The 16,944-nt window shown below is 40.8% G+C and overlaps 1 protein-coding gene across 1 annotated transcript in view; it reads left to right on the top strand.

The window, feature by feature from the left end:
- Positions 1-16,944, top strand: part of LOC122755515 (vitellogenin-1-like) — a 71,059-nt gene that overhangs the window by 39,806 nt on the left and 14,309 nt on the right. The window contains exons 20-23 of the mRNA XM_044004076.1: positions 5,690-5,831; positions 8,498-8,696; positions 11,515-11,657; positions 15,902-16,108. Of these exons, the coding sequence (XP_043860011.1) occupies positions 5,690-5,831; positions 8,498-8,696; positions 11,515-11,657; positions 15,902-16,108 (691 nt within the window). The remainder of the gene's footprint in view (positions 1-5,689; positions 5,832-8,497; positions 8,697-11,514; positions 11,658-15,901; positions 16,109-16,944) is intronic.

The following is a 16,944-nucleotide window of genomic DNA, read 5'->3' as shown; positions in this document are numbered from 1 at the left end:
AAGTCACTTAATCTCTTCTTTTTTGTGTTTGTTTGTTTTGTGGGGCAATGAGGGTTAAGTGACTTGCCCAGGGTCACACAGCTAGTAAATGTCAAGTGTCTGAGGCTGGATTTGAACTCAGGTCTTCCTGAATCCAGGGCCAGTGCTTTATCCACTGCAGTGCCACCTAGCTGCCCCCTCACTTAATCTCTCTCTCTCTCTTTTTTTTTTTAGTGAGGCAATTGGGGTTAAGTGACTTGCCCAGGGTCACACAGCTAGTAAGTGTTAAGTGTCTGAGGCCAGATTTGAACTTAGGTACTCCTGACTCCAGGGCCGGTGCTTTATCCACTGTGCCACCTAGCTGCCTCCTCACTTAATCTCTTAATGCTCTCTGAACAGTTCTCTGGGTTGCAGAGGTACTGAGCTATACAGTATAATAAACATTTATTTATCCCCTATTGCATGTCAAACACTGTACTAAGTGCTAGGGCTACAAATACAGGCAAAAAGAAAGTCCCTTCCCTCAAGGGGATTACAGTCTAATGTGGGAAGACAGCACACAAAAAGGAAGCTAGACAGGAGGGGAGGGTGGAAAGGGAAGGTGGGAGAAGGGCTTGATGATCATGGAGTTGAATCCAAGGACGGCAGCTGGGAGGAAATGAAGAGTTGGTTTGGTTTCTGAGTCTTCCTTAAATGGAGGCTTTGGGAGGAGTTTTTTGTTCTGCCCTCCAGTCCTTCAATCAGAGGTGAATGAGTGCCAAAGCTGATGCAATTTCTATGATGGTGATCTTCCTGGTGATGAGCTTTTCTTGGAGGGGGTGGGCATGCTGGAGGGAGTTTCCTCACTGGGGAATTCAGTACATCAGTGATGTCATAGTTTAAGTGCCTATCCTTTATAATAGACATCTTAGGCAATCAAAAAATCATACATCTTAACTGTAAGTGTCCTTCAAAGCTCTGCCCTGAGCTCTCTTCCCTTTTCCCTTATATTGTCTAGCTTAATTGACCTCAATAGCTCATTATAAAGATGATTCACTGATCTGTATATTCAGCCCAAATTACCTCCTGACTTGTGATGTCACCACATCATCAACTGTCATTTGGACATCTCAAACCAGATGTCCCCAAGGCAATTCGAACACAACTTGTCCAAACCAGAACTCATTATCTTTCCCCCCAAACCCTCTCCTCTTACTAATTTTCATATTGCTCATAAGGACCCCTCCCCTTCCCCTGTCACCCAGGCTTACAAACACAGTGTTCACACTCTTCACTCTTTTTCACCCTATATGTTCCATTTCTCATTAAATCTTGCAATTTCTTTTTTGGGTTTTTTTATTTTGGGGGGTTTTGGTGAGGCAATTGGGGTTAAGTGAATTGTCCAAGGGTCACACAGCTAGTAAGTGTCAAAGGTCTGAGGCTGGATTTGAACTCAGGTCTTCCTGCATCCAGGGCCAGTGCTTTATCCACTGCAGTGCCACCTAGCTGCTCCAAATCTTGTAATTTCTACCTTCATGATATCTGGCATATAAATATCCTTTTCTCTACTCACACAACTACTACCTCATCAGGATTGTTATGTAAGGGTCTAAAATTCCCCAATTGCCTCACTAAAAAAAAAAAAAAGCAGATTAGCAAAATTATGAACAAAATGAGCATATCTGGAATTTAAAGGGCTTTCTAAGGTTGAGTCAGAAGCACAGCCAGGCTGGGGAAGGGCTGAGCCTGAAGCTGCAAATGTAGAAGCTGCAAATGCAGGTAGAGAAAGCTGCACATGCACATTAGATCTCTGGCCTTCCCTGGCAGGGGAATCAAGGGGCTTAGCCAAGGGAGGGGTAGAAGGTGGGGTCTGGAGAGGAGGGGAGGGACCAGGGCAATTTGAATCAGACTTGATTTTGAACTCAGGCCTGGTTTCCCCTTCCCCCACTGCTAGGGGATTAAAAGCTTCTAGAGGTTGGGTTGTCCTCCAGGCATGCAAAATTAGAGCAACAATTAGTGTTAGAACTTGGAAAAGCTGCAGGAATCAGAGGTTTCTCTGAAAAAGCAAGGTTTGGAGAGAGGGTGATATTTATATTCCCTTGTGTGAGCACCTTGCTGGCTCTTCTAACAAAAATAAAAATAAAAATAGAAAATCCACAAAAACAAAGCATTAACATGATCTTATCCCCCATTTGTCTGGTTAAACAGAGTAAAATCAGAAATAGGGTATTTGGGGAGTCGAAAAAAACCCATTTGAAAATTTAAAGGGAAAACCAGCCGGTACTTAGCAGTTTAAAGCGACAGGGTAGGGGAAATTTATTACCCAACCAGAAGATCGGAAGAGTGAGGTTCAGCTTTCTTCTTCGTGGTCAGCCATCTGTAAGGGTCTAAAATTCTAGCTATACTGTCTAAAATCTCTAATGAGTGGTCGCTAATAAATTATAAGCTTTAGCAAGAGTTAGACATTTAAGCATTTATTAAGGAGAATAAGAATTTGGTAAAGAGAGAGAGAAAGGCCTACGTTCATCCATCTATTAAAGGGAGAGTGCTATGACTCCTTGCCTTCCTGGCTTCCTTCAAGACTCAGCTTAAGTCCTACTTACTGTCTGTAGAAGGTCTTTCCCATCTCTCCTCCCCAGCTAGTAGATTCCCTATGAGATACTTTTCCATTTATATTGCGTCAATCTTTTATGTACCTGGTTATTGGCATGATACAAATGTAAGCCCCTTGAGGGCAGGGACTGATTCACTTTTCTCAGTATCCCTTGCATTTAGTGCATTCAAGGCCTGGTACACAGTGAGAGCTTAATAAATGCTTCTTAACTCACCAACACTCATGGATAGGCATTGTTAGAAACAAGGATTAAAATCTGAGCCCATGTAAGAAAATGGAGAGGGAGCTGGAAACAACTATATAATTACTTCAGCTTTTTGAAATGCCCATTAATTTTCATCTAGATAGGCTGCGTTAGTAGTATCCTATGACCACAATATGAGTAGATTTCACCTTGTCTATTTCAGTATCCATTTCACTTTGGCAATGACAGGAGGGGCAGAAAGCATAGGAACCTAGGTAGAAACAACACATTGAAAAATAACGGAGACTGGGATCAAAAAATTCCCAAACCCCTATGAATTAGGAGCAAAACTGAAGCCTGGATGGTTATTGATTTAAGGAGACCTTGAGGAACAGCTCTTGTACTCTCCCCACCCACTGACCCTCCCTTTGAGTCATTTGTCATAATTGATTGCTAAACTCTCTCAAAACCACCAATGGTTGGCTGTGTATTCACAAGCTTCCTAAGGGAAAAGTGAAGTCCTACCCGGAGAGAGAAACTAATGAAAAGATGCTGGTGGAAAGAATAAACATTTATAAATATGTAAATATATCACTATAAATTTACATGTAAATAAATATTTATATGTCTGGTACTTACTTTGTACCAGGCACTGTGCTAAGTGTTTTATAATTATTATCTTATTTGATCCTCACGATAATCCTACAAGGTAGGTGCTGCTATTATCCCCATTTATGGTTGAGGAAACTGAGGCAAACAGAGGTTGTGACTTGCCCACAGTCACACAGCTAGTAAGTATCTGAGTTTGGATTTGAACTGAGGGCTTCCTGACTGCAGATGCAATGCTGTATCCACTGCCTAGTTGCTGACGAGGAAAATGGGAAAATAAATTTACCAGATTTCAATAAGACAAAAGTACTCCAGCCTAAACATGTTAGACCAACATCCCCATAAGGTGGCATCGTTAATGCTCCCTGAGGTCCCTTTAAGCACAAATTACTTACCTCCCATATAATGCCAGATGGAAATGAGAAAACATGTTGCAATGTATTCAGGCATCAAAATTAATGAATTTTATAAACAGCACCAAACTTCTCGCACATTTTCAAACCCCTCCACACATTGCTTTAGTCTTCTCTGTTCGTTTTGGCAGCAGGTATCCATTTAAAAAGTTCTCTATTTGCAGAGAATGGAGTTATGTAAATAAACCTTGGGAAAACAAGGCTGTTAGGATTAAAGCACAAATGTGGACAGATGCCATGGAATATACTTTTCTCTTAAAATGCACAGACGTATACCATGTTAGGAACGTAGCCATTGGAATGTGTTAAATGTCAACCTTTTTATGCCTACATTCAACACTGTAAATACCCAGATTTCATACTTTTCTGGGGGAAAAAATTGCCTATGTTAGATGGAGAATGATTTTCCATCCAGTGTGGGGATCATGACAAGTGAAATTTCTTTCAAGCCTTAGTAATTTTTGTACCAGTTTCTCTTGTTAAAATATGAAGTGGCTGTGGTTGCTCGTTTTTACTGTGCTGCATAACACCATAAAAACTGATACATGTCCCCTGGAGACAACATTTTGTCTACCTTCAGAACTCAACAGGGAGGATTCAATTGTCAGCACTCATCAGAACCTTTGAGAAATAGACCACATCAAAAAACAAATAGGAGGGCTTTCTGCTAAGGGACTTTCTGCCTTCGTTTAAATTACTGAGTGAACAAAATAAAAGCCGTGCAGAGTCTTTTCTGTCTATCCAGATGAACCACCTGAAATTCAAGATGCTTTAAAAAAATTTTTTTAATCCCCTCATCTTGTCAGGATTTTTCTGGAACATGCTGCTCTGTATACTTTGCATCCAGTGTTAAGTCTTCTCCAGCAGTCTTCTCTCTCTCTCTCTCTCTCTCTCTCTCTCTCTCTCTCTCTCTCTTTGTGAGGCAATTAGGGTTAAGTGACTTGCCCAGGGTCACACAACAAGTAAGTGTCATGGGTCTGAGGCCAGATTTGAACTCAGGTCCTCCTGACTCCAGGGCCGGTGCTCTATCCACTGTACCACCTAGCTGCCCCCTTTCTCTTTTTTAATAGAAAGCTTTAAAAGAAAATAAAGGCCATGGTATTGGACTAACTACTGGACATGATAGGTGATTGTAAGCCTTTATGTATGGTACAGAACTCCGTAGAAAATTGGAAACTCCACTTCCTGTGAGTTTGCTGTTCCTAGGAGAGGTTTATAGACAAGGTCTACTCAGGAGCAGGAACAGCTAGGTGACACAGTAGTGACAGCGCTGGGCTTGGAAGCAAGAAGATTCATCTTTGTGAGTTCAAATCTGACCAGACACTTACCAGCTGTGTGACCCTGGGCAAGTCACTTCATCCTCTGTGCCTCAGTTTCCTCATCTGTAAAATGAGCTGGAAAAGGAAATGGCAAACCCCTCCAGTATCTTTGCCAAGAAAACGCCAGATAGGGTCACATAGAGATGGACACTACTGAAAGACTGAACAACAGGCAGAATAATCATTCCTCCTAGAATAATCCCCACTCCCCTCCTCATTGTCCTTTATATTACATCTCTAGTATAAAAATTCCACAGTTCAGGGATAGTAGAACATTCTTCAAACACAGGGAGGCGTGATGTGACTGACAGCATTATTGAATCCATTGCATCCTGAGGGTTGGGTTGGTGTTTTTTGGGGGGTTGTTCTTTAGTCTTTTAGTAATGTTGCCTTACTGTGATGTCTATTTTTAGTCTCGTTTCACATATTCTGTAATTGTGACCCAGAAAAAAAAACCACCTGAAAAACCCTATAAAAGTGTGGTTTCAGTAACCAGTTACTTGCATATAGTAGGAACCCTTTGCATGTTGAATAGCTGAATGAATTACTGGTATGCAGAGAATCTTAATGACCCAGGTCATTCTCCCCACAGTTCTGAAACAAATGCAGTTACCAGAAATATTGAAGCGCCATCCCCTGCTAAAATGACTCCAGTCATCGGGTTTCATCTTCGTGACTCCTACCAAGATCCATTCAATTCCACGTCAGCATCCAAAGTCCAGCGGATAAAAGGGGTATAGTACAGTTGGCAGAAGCCCTGGCATTTTTGTTCATTTGTTTTGTCTTCTAATCAGAGCAAGAATCTGCAATGCCCCCAAAAGCCCAGAGGGAACATTTAAGAGTAAATAGGTCTGGGGCAGCTAGGTGGCGCAGTGGATAGAGCACTGGCCCTGGAGACAGGAGTACCTGAGTTCAAATCCTGCCTCAGACACTTAACAATTACTAGCTGTGTGACCCTGGGCAAGTCTCTAAACCCCAATTGCCTCACTAAAAAAAAAAGTGGAATGGACTACATCTGGATGCCTCAGTTTCTTCAGCTGTAAAATGAACTGGTGAAGGAAATGATAAACCACTCCAATATCTTTGCCAAGAAAACCCCGGGTGGGGTCATGAAGAGTTGAACATAACTGAAACGACAACAACAAAATGTTCCAAATAAATACATGGTTATTTGGGGCTTGGATTGGAGGGGGAACACTAACAACTGGGGAAATTGGGAAAGGCCTCTAAAAGGGGGTGGCAACTGAACTGAGTTTTGGAGGGATTGGGGTTCCAAGAGACTGGAGGAGAAAGGAGAGTGTTCTAAGAATGTCGATGAAGGGGCAGCTAGGTGGTGCAGTGGATAGAGCACTGGCCCTGGATTCAGGAGGACCTGAGTTCAAATCCGGACTCAGACTTACTAGCTGTGTGACCCTGGGCAAGTCACTTAATCCCAATTGCCTCACCAAAAAAAAAAAAAAAAGAAAAAAAAAAAGAATGGGGATGGAGAGTGAGTGAGGATGATCCATACAAAGAAATAGAGGCAGGGGATGGATTATCATGTATGGAGAAGTGAAAATACACCAGCTTGGCAAAAAGGTTAGATACATGAGGAACATGTATGGGGTTTAGGTATTATTGTTATGCTTATTTTACAGATTAGGAAACAAACTTGGAAAGGTTAAGTGATTAGTCCAGGCTCAGAGTTAATAAGTATTTGAGGCATAATTCAAATCCAAGCAGAGTATTGGGGAATTTCCTGAGTAGGGGGGAGGGGTGATACTGAAAGATTAAATTACTTGCCTAGAGTCACATAGCCAGTATGTATCAAGAGATAAGATTTGAATCTAGGTCTTCCCAAATCCAAGGCTGGCTCTCCATTAATGACACTATGGATTCTTGTAGATGGAAGAGAGCTCATTAGCAATGAATCAATCTTATACCTGAACAAGAATCCCTTTCATAGTCTGCAGGTAAGTGGTTATCCAGAGATGAGGCAGGGGGATGTCTACCTCAAGCATGTGAAGACTTTATCTTGGCAGAATGGGTGGATGAGAACAATTTGTTCCAGTGGCCATGAAGGAGGCTAAAGCAGGTACTGTGGAGGGCTTAGAGCTTGGTCAAACATGGAAGACACCAAGGTTACTCATCAGGATGACAGGTGATATCTGGGATACAGGGGGTGACATTGGGCTTTATAAGTTAAAGCCATTCCCAGACCTCAGTTTGAAGCAATGTTAAACATTTACCAGCCCATCCCTGGTCCTGTGGAAAACAGAAAACATTTTAATCAGTCCAAATGACAGAACTAGGAGTAATGGGTACCAGTTGCAGAGAGGAATACTTAAGTTGAATATAAAGATTAATTTCCCAATAATTCCAGCTACCAATAATAGAATGGACTCCCTCAAAAAGTTGTGGTGTTCATGAATGTCTGACTCTTCATGACCCCATTTGGGGGTTTTCTTGGCAAGGATCCTGGAGTGGTTTGCCATTTCCTTCTCCAGATCATTTACAGATGAGGAAACTGAGGCAAACAGGGTTAAGTGACTTACCCAGGGTCACACAGCTAGAAATCCTGAGGCAGGATTTGAACTCAGGAATTCCTGACTCCAGGACTGGTGCTCTAAGTACTGCACCACCTAGCAGCCTGAAAAAGTAGTTAGTTCCTTGTTCCTTTTCACTAGAGGTATCTGAGCTGGCTGACCATGCCAGAGATATCATTGAGAGGACACTTCTTTGGGTAGCAGCTAGCCTATAGGAGCACTAGAGTCCCCTCCAACTATAAAATACTTTAATTGTATGTAGATACATGGTTATAATGAGACTAGGACATTTGAGAATGTTGCACTTGTTACTGGCCCCAATCCAGAAGTCTTAGCACCAGGTGCTTCCATTTGTATATCCTCATAATTCTTCCTCCTCTGTAGGGTCTTGCTCCAGGACATACTTCCTTGCTATGCTGGTTCAGCTCCTCACTCTGTTCAATACTAGTGCCTTTTTTTTTTTTTTTTTTGGTGAGGCAATTGGGGTTAAGTGACTTGCCTAGGGTCACACAGCTAGTTAAGTGTTAAATGTCTGAGGCCGGATTTGAACTCAGGTCCTCCTGAATCCAGGGCCGGTGCTCTATCCACTGCGCCACCTAGCTGCCCCACTAGTGCCTTTTAAAAAAAAAAACAACACAAAAACGGAGCAATGAGGGTTAAGTGACTTACCCAGGGTCACACATCTAGTAAGTGTCAAATTCTGAGGGCAGATTTGAACTCAGGTCCTCCTGAATCCAGGGCCAGTGCTTTATCCACTGCAGTGCTACCTAGCTGTCCCCAATACTTGTGCCTTTTGAATCAGGGACACATTGGGCTCCCGTTTAGGATACTAAAGCTTTACCAGCTCTGAAATCAAGTCTCTTCTTGTTCAACAGGAGACACCATCTTTAAATATTTCTGAAGGAGATTCAAGCAGAGATGTCATCTCTGTTTTTCAAACGGTGTGTTATGATGTGAGCATCTTAGGCTTGAAGCTTTGCTTTATGTATATGAGCATCTCGGCTGCACATATTAAGCCTGTTCCCCTCTACCATATCATCGGGAAGCATGTTATTATAGTGAATGCTTGGCCAGGTAAAGATAGTATAACCGCCCCCCCCCCATAACTTTTATGTACAAAAAAGAAAAAGCTCATTTTTCACTAAGGCCATAACTCAGTGTAGGTCAAAGGGCAAAGAACTGAGTGTGTTATCTGAGAGAAGAGGAGATTTGGTATCTTCAAGCAGCTAAAGGAGGCCCACATGAAAGAGAAGGTGGGTTGTTCCAAAGACAGAGCCAGGAGCAATGAGTGAAAATTGAAAAGAGGCAGATTTTGGCTAAAGTCAAGAGAAATTTTCCTAAAATTCAGAACCATATAGAACTAGAATTGGCTGCCTCAGTAGATGATGTTGGTGATTATGTTTATGAAGCCCTTTTAAGGTTTCTAAAGTGCTTTAAGTGTCTCATCTCCTTTGATCCTCACAATAACTCTGTGAGGTAGGTACTATTATTATTATTCCCATTTTACAGATGAAGAGACTGAGGCAAAGAGAGGTGAAGTGACTTGCCCAGGTCACACAGCTAATAAGTATCTGAGGCTAAACTTGAACTCAGGTCTCCCTGACTCCAAGTCCCAAATTCTACTCACCAAACCTCTAGCTGCTGAGTAATGAATTTTCTCTCACTGAAGGTCATCATACTGAAGCTGGTATTTGTTTGTTTTTTAAATTTTTTAAATTAAATTTTATTTTTAGTTCCAAATTCTCTCCCTCCTTTCAACTCTTCCCCACATATTGAGAAGGCAAGAAATATAATACCCATTATATGTATAGCTGTGTACTGAGAAAAAGGCAAAAAATATATACTTCAATCTCCAATTTGAGTCAATCAATTCTCTATTTGGAAGTGAATAGCATTTTATATCATGTGTCCTTTGGAGTTGTGGTAGATCATTGTGTTTCTCAAAGTTACCAAGTCTTTCACAGTTGATTTTCCTCAAAATATTATGGTTACTGTGTATATTGTTCTCCTGGTTCTGCTCATTTCACTTTGCATCAGTTCATACAAATCTTTCCAGGTTTTTCTAAAACTATTCCCTTCATCATTTCTTATAGCACAATAGCCTTCTATCACATTCATCTACTATAACTTGTTCAGCCATTCATCAATTGATGGGCATCCCCTCAGTTTATAGTTCTTTGCCTTCACAAAAAGAGCTGCTATAATATTTTTGTACATATAGATCTTTTTTTTCTTTGATCTCTTTGGGATACAGACCTAGTTATCCTACTATTGGGTCAAGGGTACACAAAGTTTTAGAGTCCTTTGGCTAATTCCAAATTGTTCTCTAGAATGGTTGGACCAGTTCACAACTCTAACAACAGTGCATTAGTTTAATTATTTTCTCCCATCCTCTACAGCATTTTTCATTTTCCTTTCCTGTCATTTTAGCCTCTAGGGGGAATGAAGTGGTATCTCAGTTGTTTTAATTTTCATTTCTCTAATGCTTAGTGATGTTTTTAGCTTTGATTTCTTCCTCTTTTTGTTCCTTTCCTTTGACCATCTGTCAGTTAGGGAATGATTCATTTTTATGAAATTGGTTCAATTCTAAATTTGATATATGAACCCTTTATCAGAGAAATCTTCTGTTAAAAAATTTCCCATAGTTTCCTATTTTTCTAATGTGGGCTGTATTGGTTTTGTTTGTACAAAACACTTCAAAATTTTGTGTAATCAAAAATATCCATTTTACTTTCCGTGATCCTCTCTATCTCTTGTCTGGCCATGATTTGATGGGTAATTTCTTCTATACTTCTTTATTTGCTTATAATATCACTCTTTATGTCTAAATTATGCGCCCATATTGACCTTATCTTGGTATATTGTGTTAGATGCTGGTCTATGACTAGGTTCTGCCAAACTGCTTTCCAGTTTTCTTTTCTTTTCTTTTTTTAATTTTGTTTTTGTTTTTCAGTTGGGCAATGAGGGTTAAGTGATTTGCCCAAGGTCACACAGCTAGCTAAGTGTCAAGTGCCTGAGGCCGAATTTGAACTCAGGTCCTCCTGACTCCAGGGCCAGTGCTCTATCCGCTGTACCACCTAGCTTCCCACTGCTTTCCAGTTTTCTTAGCAATTTTTGTCAAATGGTGAGTTCTTGCCCCAATCCTTTGGGTTTATCAAAAACAAGGTTATTGTCCTCATTTGCTTCTGTAATTTGTATGCCTAATCTATTCCATTGATTGACATCTCTATTTCTTATCCAGTGCCAGATTTTTTTTATGATTACTGCTTTGTATTTTATATTATATATTGTATATTATATATTATACATCATATATTTATATTGTATATTATATATCTTATATAATATTATATGTTTTATATTATATACTACATATCTTATAGTGTATATTATATGTTTTATATTATATATTACATATTATATATTTTGAGATCTGGCATTTTGTAAGGAATTCAGAGGTAGATTTGGAGCTGGAAGGAACCTTATAGGTTATTTCCCCCCAGTTGCCTTAGTTTTCGATGTAAATTTCTTATTCAGGTACAGATCAGACTAGACTGCTTCGAAGATCTCTTCCAACTCTGAGTTTCTATGATTCTGAGACTTAGGACTTGTAGTCAACAACCCATGTCTCTTTTCCCTTTGTATTCATCGAATCTTAAAATCAATAAATGAAGCCCAAGGGGCAGCTAGGTGACGCAGTGGAGAGAGCACCAGCCCTGGAGTCAGGAAGACCTGAGTTCAAATCCGGCCTCAGATACTAAACACTTACTAGCTGTGTGACCCTGGGCAAGTCACTTAACCCCAATTGCCTCACTAAAAAAAAATTTAAAAAAATAAAAATAAAGAAAGCCCAAGAAGAATAACAATTTTCACATACTTTTTGTTCCAATAGAACTAGCAATGGAGAAAGTCCAAGTGGCCATTCAGATAGGTCCTGAGGCTCCAGCAAAGATGGTGCGGTTAGTGCATTTTGAAGCAGAGAACTCATCCGAAGAAGAAAGAGGCACATTTAAAGGACTGGAAGAAATGGACGAGGTATTTACAGGCTTTTTTGATCTGTGGGTGACAAGTAGCTAAATGTAATACTTGGGATTCCTCTAAATCTTACAAGTAGAGGAAAGAAATTCCCCTCCCTTGTTCCTTGTTCCCCTTGAACCCTATAGATAGATCATGAGGCTCTGTAAGCTATAGAATTAAGACAATTAAAAAGATAGTTATACATGCCTCTATTATGGATCTTCAATAAATCTTTGTGGTTTGTTATCTGGTTGTTTTTCAGTCACGTCCAGCTCTTCATGACCCTATTTGGGGTTTTTGTGGCAAAGATAATGGAGTGGTTTGCCATTTCCTTCTCTAGCTCATTTTATAGATGAGGAACTTAGTTAAGTGACTTGCCCAGGGTCACACAGCTCCTAAGTGTCTGAGGCTGCATTTGAACTCAGGTCTTCCTGACTCCAGGCCTGGCACCCTATCTGATAGGCCACCTAATTGTTCATATTAACGCACACACACACACACACACATATACATATATACAGTGTATGTGTGTATATATTAAATACGTATACCTATGTATATATAAGTACACATCACTATCTATACCATCAATTATATATGAGCATGTATATACATATACACGTGTGTGCATATGCATGTGTACATATGGATATGTAGAAATATGTGTGCACATACATACATACATACATACATACATACACTGATGAGGCAGGTAAACTGTTTCTAATCTGAATGGATGTGGGCCCCAAGTACTGATTAAAGCACGTCTTTGTGTGAGGATGTGCTAACTAAGATATCCAACTGTCATTAATTGGTTACTGAAATCCCACCAAATTTTCTTGAATAACTCCTAAGGGATTCGTGAAGCATTCTCTGTGTCTTTGGAATATACTCAACACCTGCCTAAACCTCAGTGCTGATCACCCCCAGAAACAACTGCTAGGTCAGTGGGGACATAGAAACATTGATGTTTCCCCCTTTTATCTCAGATTCTTTGAGGTGCTTCTATTCTTCCCCAAATTGTTCTTCTGTACCAGGACACATGTTTCTTTAAAATGCCGGCACTGAGTGAGGTGAGCAGGGTGGAAAAGCCAAAATCATTTTTGTTTTTCTTTGAGAAGCATTTTTCTCCTGGCATATGGGTAATGATAATAATGATGAAGTGAAATCGATATGGCACCTTCCATGCACACCTCCCTCATCCGATCATCCAAACAACCCTTCTCTAAATCCTGTCATCTTTCTTGTTTCCCTGTTCTTGCAAATATGACCGATGCAGGCTCAGTGATCTCATCTGTCAATTCTTTCAGTGACCAGAGTCTAAATTATTTCGGAGCCATGTGGGCCATGTTCCACACTATAACTTCCCAAGGGGTGTGATTTCTCCTCAAGGGGCCCTGGAACTATTCCCTAGGCTCCTTTAGCTATTAAGTCTTCTCTACAGAAGGCTTAGCACCACCATGGGGCAGGGCAGCTTACCCACCCACCCACCTACCACCCCTATCCCACAGATTCCCCCATTCAGGGCCACAACTGACTTTACCTTTCCTTCCTCTGCACTATAACATATTCATAACCATCCCCCCATAGCCTTCATCCTCTTCTGACCTCCATTTCCAGTGCACCCTCTGGACCCCTCTAAATGCCATACTTTCTCTGGTATACTGTGTTGGCTTTCAGTTGGCTGATGGATTAAACTCAATGCAATTCCTATTGAATTGCATCCTATAATCTGAAGAATATGCATTTTTTCATCCACTTTATTTTTCTAGTGTAAATGGTTAGGCTGATCTCTAGCAAAATGGCAGTGGATTTCAGTGGGACACTTGGTAGTATTCCAGGGCTGTATACAATTAGCACAATGTTTGTTGTGGATTGGGACATTTGGAGAAATCAGTATCTTTACTTTTGTCCATGTTCAAATTAATAGCTAGCATTTATATAGTATGATAATTTTTAAAAAAACAATTTACATGTTATTCTCTTACTATTAGTAATTTGGAGGATATTTTCATATAATTATTAATAGATTGAAATTTTTTTGAAAATTTGAATTTGTAACATATAACTATCAGAGGAATATGATCAATTCTCTGTATATTTTATATATCAGACTTCTATCAGTGAGAGTTAATGCAATTATTTTCCCACTCTACCATTTTCCTTCTAATTCTATCTTCATAGATTATATTCTTGTCAAAGCTTTTTCATATTTTGTTGCCAAAGTCATCCCTTTTGTCTTTCCTAGTCTCCTCTATTCTTTTTTCAGCTAAGCTCTCTCCCCACCCCACCCACCACACAGATACACTGTCTTCCCCTTCCCTCCATTATCACCACAGTCATGAAAGGTTCCCCAATCTTGCTCTTTTCCACATTCTTTTGGGGGGGGCAGGGTTTTATACTTTCCTTAAATAGGTTGGGGTGGGGCTGCCAAGTGGCTGGTCATGGTTACACAGACATCAACCAGGAGAGCTACAATTACAACACAAGTCACTTGATTTCACCCCGTGCATTCTCTCTACTTTTCTTTGCTGCCTCCAAATCAAGAGAAAAACAAAACTACAAAAGATAACAAAACAAAACCAACTGAAGAATGAATCCACAGGAACAGCACAAAAGGAGCTGGTCAAGTAGCTTCCCTTCTATTAGAGGAGCTTACATCATGCAAGTCAAAGGATGGAGGCACTAGAAGTTGGAGGGATTAACACAAGTGCTGTAGAGATGGCATTTGGACTGAACATTGAAGGAAACAGGATTCTAAGAGATACACTTAAGGAGGCACTGAATTTCAGGCATGGAGAACAGTCTGTACAAAATCATAGCAGCAGAAATTTGTGGTGGTGAGGTAATATAGTGGATGGAGCCCCAGATTTGGAGTCAGGGAGACTTGGATTCAAATCCAGCCTCAGGCATTTGCTAGCTGTGTGATCACTTAACTTTGTCTGCCTCAGTTTCCTCATCTGTAAATTTGGAAGAATAATAATAATAGCAACTACTTCCCAGGGTTGTTGTGAGGATCAAATGAGATAATATTTGTAAAATGCTTAGCACAGTGCCTGGGACATAGAAAGTGTATAATTTTAAAAAATTTAATGCTGAAGGGACTTGAAGCTTCCTAGTCTAACCCTCTTATTGTAGAGACAAGGAAACGGAAGGTCAGAAACATTAGTCCCATACCACATGAATAGTAAGTAGTATGACTAGGATTTGAACTGAGTTCCTCTGACTTCAAATCCACTGCTCTTTCCATTGCACCACACTGCCTCCTATAAAGGGAGATGTGTTTATGAAGGACAGTGGGAAGGCTAGTTTGGCTGGAATGTAGAGTCTGTGAAGGAGAGTATTACATAATGAGCCTGGAAGGTAGCTGGCAGCCAGGTTGGAAAGGACTTTAAATGACTGATAAGGGGGCAGCTAGGTGGCACAGTGGGTAAAGCACTGGCCTTGGATTCAGGAGGACCTGAGTTCAAATCCAGCCTCAGACACTTGACACTAGCTGTGTGACCCTGGGCAAGTCGCTTATCCCTCACTGCCCTGCAAAAAACAAAAAACAAAACAAAACAAAAAAACAAATGACGAATAAAGGGTCCTGGAAGTAAGACGAAACCATGGGAGTTTCTTGAGCAGGGAAGGGGAATAAATAATATATTCTTAGCCCAGGTTGGCAATCCATCTCTTGTGCTGTCCTAGATAATTTTTCTTCCATGGACCGTGTATTGACTACCCTGACCTACTTTATAAAATAGCAAATATTGGGGCAGCTAGGTGGCGCAGTGGATAGAGCACTGGCCCTGGAGTCAGGAGTACCTGAGTTCCAATCTGGCCTCAGACACTTACTAGCTGTGTGACCCTGGGCAAGTCACTTAACCCCAATTGCCTCACTAAAAATTAAAAAAAAATAGCAAATATTTATCTAATGCTCTCAGGTTTGCAAAGCATTTTATATAAATTATCTCAATCGTCACAATAACCTTGTGAGATTGGTGCCCCGTTTTACAGATAAGGAGACTGAGGCCTAGCAAGGTTAAATGACTTGCCTGACATCACACAATCAGAAAAGTGGGGCTCAAATTCAGGTCTTCCTGATTCCATAACTTATCCCCTGTCAGCTACACTGAATAGCTTTGATGCAATGTATATCCCTCATTTTTGATCTTTCTGTTCCCAGCACTGAGTGCAATGTCTAGCACTTAGTAAGGAAGGCAGGATGAATTACACTGTGGCCATGATTTATGATTCATTGTTTTCATCTTTTCTCCCAGCCCACTTTCCTTGGAGACACTTTACCCCCAACAGTAACAGTGATAGTCCAAGCAATTCGGACTGACAACAAGGAGCAGGGTTTTCAAGTCACAGGCTATGTTCATTCTAACAGCAGCAAAGTCAACATGCAACTAGTGGGGGTTCCCCTGACCAACGAGAAGTGGAAAATCTGTGTTGATGCAACTGTGTTACCCCTAAAAACCAAGGTAAGGTGACAGTGGTTTCACAATGGCTCAAGGATACTGACAACAAAATCTCAGAGTCAGGAGGGGGAGGAGAAGTGGTAGCTTTGAGACCTCTTGGTAGATTCTAATGTCTTCAGTAGTAAATCTCAAGGAGTGCTAGGCCTTCAAGTCTTCAAGCAAAGACTACAGGACCACTAGGGCAGTTGGGTGGCACAGTAGATTGAGCACTGGCCCTGAAGTTGGGAGTACCTGAGTTCAAATCTCACTTCAGACATTTACTATATATGTGACCCTGGATAATTCACTTACCCCCAGTTGCCTTAATCATCTGGAGCCATCTCCAGTCATCCTGATGTATATCTTGCCACTGGATCCAGATGGCTTTGGAGGAGAGAGTGAGGCTGGTAACTTTGTTCAGTTCTCCCTCACTTAAGTCCAATTCAGTACAAGTCATGACATCACTTCCCATTGCCTTCAACAAACAACAAGCAGGACCACTCATCAGGTATATTGTATTAGAGATTCCTTTCCTCTCTGTGTTTGACTAGATGGCTACTTAAGGTCTCTTTCAACTCTTTTTTTTTTTGGCGGGGCATTGAGGGTTAAGTGACTTGCCCAGGGTCACACAGCTAGTAAGTGTCAAGTGTCTGATACCAGATTTGAACTCGGGTCCTCCTGAATCTAGAGCTGGTGCTTTATCCACTGTTCCACCTAGCTGTCTCCACTAGCTATCCCATCTTTCATTTCCTATTTATCTTGTGTATAGCTTGTTTAGCCCCTGGAGAAGGAAATGGAAAAACACTCCAGGATCTTTGCCAAGAAAATCCCATGGACAGTACTTTCCACAGGATCACAAA

This window comes from Dromiciops gliroides, chromosome 4, assembly GCF_019393635.1.
Source record: "Dromiciops gliroides isolate mDroGli1 chromosome 4, mDroGli1.pri, whole genome shotgun sequence".
NCBI classification, from domain to species: domain Eukaryota; kingdom Metazoa; phylum Chordata; class Mammalia; order Microbiotheria; family Microbiotheriidae; genus Dromiciops; species Dromiciops gliroides.
This window is presented reverse-complemented; position numbering and strand designations above follow the sequence as displayed.